At 56.6% G+C, this 7,701-nt stretch overlaps 1 protein-coding gene across 5 annotated transcripts in view; it reads right to left on the bottom strand.

Annotated features, from left to right (window-relative positions):
* Nucleotides 1-1,904: 1,904 nt before the first annotated feature.
* Nucleotides 1,905-7,701, bottom strand: part of ZFYVE27 (zinc finger FYVE-type containing 27) — a 31,765-nt gene continuing 25,968 nt past the window's right edge. For all 5 annotated transcript variants that reach the window (XM_006157345.3, XM_006157346.3, XM_006157347.3 and 2 more), the window contains 3 exons: nt 5,292-5,338; nt 4,942-5,023; nt 1,905-3,426 (listed from right to left, as the gene is read on the bottom strand). In XM_006157345.3, coding sequence (XP_006157407.1) covers nt 3,362-3,426; nt 4,942-5,023; nt 5,292-5,338 — 194 coding nt within the window. In that variant the 3' untranslated portion in view covers nt 1,905-3,361. The remainder of the gene's footprint in view (nt 3,427-4,941; nt 5,024-5,291; nt 5,339-7,701) is intronic.

The raw sequence follows: 7,701 nt of genomic DNA, 5'->3' as shown, positions 1-7,701 counted from the left end.
TCCCGGACTAGCGAAGCCAGGCAGCACAGGGCAGGGTGGCTGCCAGGATGCTGCATCACCCAGTCTCTTTTTTTTTTTGAGATCTTTGCTATAGGGCATGTGTGCTCCCTAGAGAGACAGAGAGACAGGATTCTGTCTCAGGATCTTGGGCACACACACACATGTGCCCAGTGTGAGTTTTAAACCACCAGGTCCGGGACATGAACCGTGGTCAACTCCATGGGAGCCCAGCGACATAACCATTACGCCATCTGCTGGCCCCTCCTTTCTTATGTCTCTCAGGAGGCCTCTGACCTGAGGCAGGATACTTAACCTGCCTGCGCCTCCATTCATTCCTCAGTTAACCGTGTTCGGAGACCTGTGGGGTTTAAGTGAGCTAACACCCTCAGCAAGTTGCCTGGCACAGTGCTCAGCCAACGCAGGCATTATCGCCCTGACAGCCACAAGCTGTCGGACAGACATGGGGCCTGGCCCTCTTTGGGGGTGCCACAAGAGCTCTACGGAGATGACAGAACAAAGACTGAGTCTCATTTGGCTTCAGCTGCAAGAGCCCCAAATCCTGAAGACCCCAGAAACCACTGTCTGCTCAAGGCCTGCCAGGGCTCTAGGGGCTACTCAATGCCACAACCGAATAAGGAGCCAGGCCAGGCCAGGGTGCCGGAGTCCCAGGTCTACCCGGCAGGCGCCGGGCTGGGGTAGAACCTGGGTGCCTGACAACAGCCTGTCTGGGCTCTCTTAAACAGGCATGCAGCTCGCCAGGGGACAGCACATCCTGCAGGCCCTCCCATGCGGGCAGACCCACACCGTGGGCCGCAGCCTGCCAATCCGCTCGGCAGCTCCATCTTCCCAGCGGCTCCTGCACCTCCAGCTGTCATCTTCGCCTGCTGTCAAATGCCTCTCCAGACCAGGAGATGGTCCTCCCCTTCCCTGAGGTTGCTGACCCGGGTCGGACCCCAGGCTCCGTGTCTCTGTAACCCACGCCCCACAGGCCCACGCTCCCTCAAGTTACTCCTGTTGCAGTTGGTATTTCATCAACATTAGCCTTTGTTTTCATTTTTCCAAAAGCAAATAGTGACTATTTTTTCAAACTATAAGCATTTCTCCCTGATGGTTTTCTCTGAATAGCAATCTAAACTTATCTCTGCTTTAAAAAAAAGGCACTGTTCTGAGCTACCCAGGGCAGTTGTCTGGTCTCCTCCTGAAGGCCACCAGGACAACAGCAACAGGGCAGTCAGTCACTGTGCCCACCGGGTGCCACTGTGCTCACGCCCTGGGGACTCTCTCACCATGCACACAGCATGCCCCTTCTATAGGTCAGGACAGCAGACAGACAGAAGGCCATGTCCCCAATGTCCCTGTGGGGTTGGGGGTGAGGCAGCCGCAGCAGGGACCCACCCTCCACAGTGCCATGCTCTGCTCTGGGGGGAGGCAGGATCTCTCTCAGGGGTGCTGGGTGCTTTAAATGAAATAATGTGTGTGAGGTGAACCCCACAGGGCTTCACGCCCTGACACCAGACCCATCTGGGAGGCCCCCCAGATAGTCTTCTTTCCTGCCCTCCCTCAGCCTCCCTGGGGGCTGACCCCGGGGGTTTTCTCAGAGGGATTAGCTAAGTCATTTCCATTCTAAAGCCTCCATTGTTTAGCATGCACCAAGTTCTGGCTCCAACCCCAACCCCAGCCCCAGCCTCGCCCTCACAATTCAGTCACAAGATGGAGTCTGGAGCGCGAGGTCCCTCCTGGTGCAAGGCGCAGCTTTCCTCCTCTCGGCCCAGGCCCGGCGCACACCCAGGTCAGGCTGCAGCTCTCACGCCCCCCCCACCCCCCGAATGCCCGAAGGACGGCCCCTCGGCCCAGTGCTGCACCCTGGGCAGTCCGAGGAGAGCACGTGCACAGGACAGGATGGAGACAGCGGTTCGAGCCTTTTATTGACCATTCTCCGTTATACAGATCCTTCCCGCTCAGCTCCAGTGTCAGCAAAACGGGTACGCTCACCCTCAGCAGGGCAAGGGCCTGCCAGGTTCCCCAGGGACGGGTACCCTGGCTGGCCTGGGGCAGGTCTCTGGCTGCTAAGGCCTAACTCAGCTGCCTGGCCTGGCAAGAAAGCCAGCCTAGGACAGACTGCCCTGTCCAGCCTGCCTCCTTGGGTTGCTGCCTCAGGTACGGACAAGTCTCAGTAGCTTGCGGGTTCATTCCAGGTAACCCACAACTCGACTCGAGGGAGGGTCCTGGGTAAGAGAGGGCCCCCATCCTCTTCACCCCATTCCTGTGCAACACATTCCCAGGAGCCATGCAATAAATAAATAAATACTTCAAAAGGGCAGGGTAGCTCCAGCGGGAGGACGGGCCTGAGCTAGCTCATGGCTTAGAGAGGCGGTGGGCCCCCACAAGCCCACAAGTAGACGTGAAGTTGCTGGAAAGAGGATGGGGGCCCCAAGTGGCCTTACCCCTTAACTGAGACTGTCCTGTGGGGCACAGCCTAGGACCTGGCCCAGCATGACCTACACCTCCCAGGCCCGAGGATCAAGGGCTTCAGTACCTCTGCTCTGCTCTCCTGACCTCACTCCACAGGGCAAGGAGTGGAGAAGGGAGAGGTGGTGCTGGGCTGAGAAGGCCTGCCCTAACTCCAGCATGGGGCGCAGGACGGGTGATCTGAGTGCCCTGCAGCACTGGGGCCAGCGGGGCATCACATGGGCTGAGATTCTGCCAATCACAGTCTGCATCCTCTGGGCAGCTGCGGCCCCGTACTCTGCCCCACTTGATAGGCCCACTGGCAAGCCCTCCTCCCTGTTCTCTGCGGAACGTGGGAAGTCAGCCCACTTCCAGCAGCACTCCCGATCTTCTCAGCCCTGAGCACACCCTCTGATGGGAAATGATGGATCCCAGTGCCCTGAGGGCCACTTGAACAGCAGAGTGGGATGTGGGACTCCCAAGCCCTTCTGCAGGCTGAGGCAGAGGCCAAACACTTCAGGGAAAGAACCTCTTTCCCCATTCGCAGTCTCCGAGACTTTGCAGGCCTGGCCAGACTGCGCCGACAGAGCCCAGAGAACAGGTCTAGCTCACTGCTGCCCTCTAGGGGATACTCCCTGCCCAGCCCTGGGTCCACTCAGCCCAGAGCAGCGCCAGGCAAACATGCCAGACCCTCCAGGTGCTCCCTCAGTGTCCGACAGCAGCCACTGCCAGCCACCCACAGGAGCAGGGAATAATTCCGGAACCCAGCTGGGGACAGTGAGGGAAGGGAGGGGTAGCCTACCTAGCACTCAGTCCACATTAGCCCATCATGGGCTACAAGGGGCCAGGGGTGGGGTAGGGGTCTGCTGCTGGCCCCGAAGATTGGCACCGGGTTGGACCCCGGCCTCTCTTCTCACTTGCTCAAGGTCTGGTTACACGAGGCACACACGAACACAGTCTCTCTCTGGGCTTCAGGGGCTGAAAAGGAGGAAGAACTTGGTGAGACACACCCTTGTGCTGTTCGGCTCATGGCTCCAAATACCACTGGGTCATTGGAAAAGTCATGACGCGTTTTTGCATAGAAAAACAAAAATACACCATGACTTTTCTGACCTAACAGAACCTTCTCCCAACAGCCCCAGACACCACCCAACACCTAGCTCACACCCACCCTGACCCAGCTCAGAGTTCCTCCTTCCTCGGGAACCAGGGACCCTGGGTGGTTTCTCCCAGGGGTTCTATGCATTAAAAATTATTTTGGCACCAACAGAACACCCCTAAAAATGCTTTTCTAAACAAAATACCAGAGAAATGTTTCTCAGAGGTTATCTTTGGGTGTTAAGAAACGTTTTAACAAAGGTTATATTACAGGACTAGGGGCCAGCACGTGGCGGTTAAGGCATTAGACTCCCACATGGCCAACCATGGTTCAAGTCCCAGACCTGGCGGCTTGCTTTATCACTTTCCCTCTCTTTTTCTTTCGTCAAATTAAAATAATAATAAATAAAAAAATTTAAAAAGATTACAGGATTATTTTTCTCTTCATTATTCTTCTGTATAATTTCTAAATCTTCTAGTTAATAAGACTGGGTTCTGGGACCAGCAGTTGGCATGATGGCTATGGCACTGGACTCCCACAGTCGACTGCGGTTCAAGTCCCAGACCCGGTGGCTTAAACTCATGCCAGGTGCATGTGCGTGCGTGCCCAAGATCCCAAGAGGAGAATGAAGAAGGGATTGCGGCGTGGCCACCCCCCTCCAACGGTGATTTCTCGCTTTGTCTCTGTCTCTCTCTGTCTCTCTGGCAAGCACACACACCCTATAACAAAAACCTCTCTTTAAAAAAAAAAAAAAAAAAAGCCTGGGTTCCTTAAGTGATCAGAGGAACAGAAACCACCTTGGTTTAATGTTATAACCTAGCACGTGGCAGTATGTGGGATGGATCACATGTCTTAAGGACATGCACACGCACTCATCCTACATGCGTGCCAGTGACAGGCAAGACCCTCTCTGGGAAGATTACCACCACTTTTCTTCCCTTTGCTTACACTGTATTTTTTGTGTTGTTTACATATATGCACAACTTTTTTAAGAGCAAAAGGAATGATTTCTTATTTCCGTGTGTGTTACACTGTAATGAGAACAACAAAATCCACGGTGGTGATATCTCCCAGGGAAGGGGGCAGAGGTGCAGGAGATCCGGCAAGGCCGCCAATGCTGCGTCACCCTCGGGGAAGTGTCACCCTCGGGGAAGCGGCCTGGGTGTCCACTCTGTCCCAATGCCTCATGCCTTGCAAGTACGTGAACCTGCCCTCCCGCGTGTACCAGACATTTCTGGTGTAGTTAGAGCAGGGGGAGTCGAAGTCACTGGGGCCTTGGCTAGGATCCCGAGCTCTCCGCCCTCACGGACCCTCGCCCCTTCAGCATGGCGTGGTACCTGCCCACCGCCCGCCATCCACCACCCACACTGACCTCAGCCGCCTGCACGTCTTACCTGTGGCCCCCATGGAGGACTTGGGCACCTTGAAGGAGCAGCACCGAGAGCAGAAGCTGTTTCCACAGTTACTGCAGCTCCGCTGTAGACGAGAGTCAGGACCAGGGTCAGCTGTGTCCCTCACCCCTGCCACCTGGACCCACACCCTTCCCCTTCCCACCAGCCAATCTCAGCCAAGGGGACAGGAGGGAATGAGAGACCAAACCCCTGTGGGGAGGAGGGATAGGCAGGAAGGCACAGGCCTAGGGCAGGAAGACCAGCCACTTCAGTAGGACGCAGAGCCCTGCCCGTGTCTCACCACAGTGCTGCTGTCCAGCACACGGTCCCCAGTAACGCACCATCAGACTTACCCTCTTCTTCAGCACCGAGAAGGTGGCTGAGCAGCCGGTACAGCTCCCTAAAACAGAGGGGTGGGACCAGCAGAGGGCCTAATGGTTACATTACTAGACTCCCACCAGGGTTAAAACTCACACCAGGCGTGTGTGTGTGCGTGTCCAAAATCCCGAGAGGAGAATGGAGAAGGGACTGTGGTGTGGCCATCCCCCTCCGGGGGGGGGGGGGATTATTTCTCACTTTCAGTCTCTCTGTCTCTGTCTTTCCAGTGAGCACACATTCCCTATACAAAAAAAAAAAAAAAACAGGGGCAGCTCAGAACTGAGCCAGTCCAGGCCGCTTGAAGCTCGACTGCTCCTGGCTCTTTTGGGGATCTCAGGATGCCATGACAGCCCGGCCTAGTCCAGCATCCTTGTGTGGAAACTGTGAGCAAAGCTCAAAGCTACCAGGAGAGACTCAAACTAAAAAGGGAAAGGCAACAGCCCCTGAGAAGTGACGTAGCAAGTACAGACAGCCGCCAGTCCTGGGCTGGGCCCTCTGCAGAAACTGAAGGGTGTCCAGAGGAATCGACTCCCTGGGACCCAGCTAAGTGGATGGGGCCTGACCACAAACATCCTCCAATGAAACCTGCTTGACGTGACCACTTCCAAAGTGTCTCCCACGGATATGCTGCCCCCAGGGCAAGGGTGTAAGTGACCCCTGAAGGGAGGCGGTGGTGCAGTGGTTGCGTGGCACTCCCACACCGGAAGGTTCCCAAGCACAGAGACCTCCCTAAGCAGAGGAGGGCTCTGGGCCCATGAGCAGGTGCACCATAGCATCAAGACCCTACTGGGGCTGCTGTCTCTGTCTCTGTCACTCTTGCTCACAAAGACATAAATAAATCAACTTAGAAAGAGAAATGCCTCCTGGCCACCTAGGTGCCTGCTCTCTGCCCTCTGAAGAGTCTAGTGGAGAAGATCGGAGAAGACCCAGGGCAACACACTCGTGCACCCCGGACAGCACCAGGAGAGAGCCCACCTAAACCATCAGTGCCCACAGAGCTTTCGACAGTGGTGAGACGACACAGGCTATGAGAGACAAAGGAGGGGACGAGATGAGGGGCTTCTGGGATGTGGGGCCCAAAGGTGTGCTGTGATATGGCCAGGGCACCTAGGAGCTGCAGGGAGCACGCGGTGCCCCTAGGGCATCAGTCGGGCCAGGTAGAGAGCGAAGGCCCCCGCTACACTGACAGCTCCCTCTGTCCAGTCAGATCTCCTACAGCTCTTGCTAAAGGAAACTCCCCAGGGTTCGAGACCCTGGCTGGAGCTGGAAAAACCTGAGGCTGAGGTCCTGAAGATAATGCCCTTTGCTGGTGGCGAGCTGGCAGCTCCAGGCAGAGGGAGAAGGTAGAGCATGGCCATGCCTGCTCGTGGTGCCAGCCCAGGAAAGGGGATGCCCCAAGAAGCAGCCTCCCGCTCCATGAGCTTGGAGAAGGCAGCCTGCCCGCCTCCCCTCAGCAAGGAAGGCAGGAGCTCCTCAGACAGACACCAGACCCATGGCCGGAGCTCCTCTTAGATGATCAAGAGCCAGGGCCACGCACCCAAGGGCACCACGTGGTCTGGTGAAACCACCATGCAGGACCAGCAGTTGGCGTAATGGCTATGTTGCTGGACTCCCACTTAGTCTACCGTGGTTCAAGTCCCAGACCCGGTGGCTTAACTCACACCGGGTGCGTGTGCATGGGTACCCAAGATCCAGAGAGGAGAATGGAGAAGAAGGAACTGAGGCGTGGTCATCGCCCCTGGGGGGTGATTTCTTGCATTCTGTCTCTTTCTCTCTCTCTTTCTGGCGAGTGCATGCACCCTATAGTCAGAAAAGAAAAGAAAAACCTCTGCCAAAAAAAAGAAGAAAAAGACACCACCACGCAGCCATGCACAGATGGCAGCCAGGCCATCCCATTCCCTGTCAGCGCCTCCCCAGGCCTTTCTCAGTCTGCCCTCGGCCAGAGGACAGGCTCTAGCCTAACCACCACATGACAAGGCCAAGGAGACAGGAGAGTGGGGGCTGCCGAGGAATGCGCTCAGAGCCTCCAGCTCAGAGGCGGCCCTCCCTGCTGGGACTCTCCCACTCAGAGGACACAGTCAAGCTCTTGGGCAGCCCTGAGTCCCCTATGCACTAGCAACCAGAACGAAACAGCCCCTGGCATGGTCCCCCAAGTCCACACGGCAAGTCCTAATCCCCCAGTGATGGTATTAGAAGGTAGGCCCTCCAGCAGCTGGTCGGCAGAGCTCTCACAGATGGATCAATGCCCCTGTAAAAGGGGCCCCGAGAAAGGCCGGTGAGTACACGAGCAGGCGCCGCCTATGAGCAGCACAGAGGGCCCTCGCTGGAGTCTGGTCACGGTGGCGCCCTGGTCTCCGGCCATGAGACATAAACGTGCCGTGGAAG

This window comes from Tupaia chinensis, unplaced genomic scaffold, assembly GCF_000334495.1.
Source record: "Tupaia chinensis unplaced genomic scaffold, TupChi_1.0 Scaffold000539_1, whole genome shotgun sequence".
Lineage (NCBI taxonomy): Eukaryota > Metazoa > Chordata > Mammalia > Scandentia > Tupaiidae > Tupaia > Tupaia belangeri.
The sequence above is the reverse complement of the archived record's forward strand: the minus strand, read 5'-3'. Positions and strand labels throughout refer to the sequence as shown.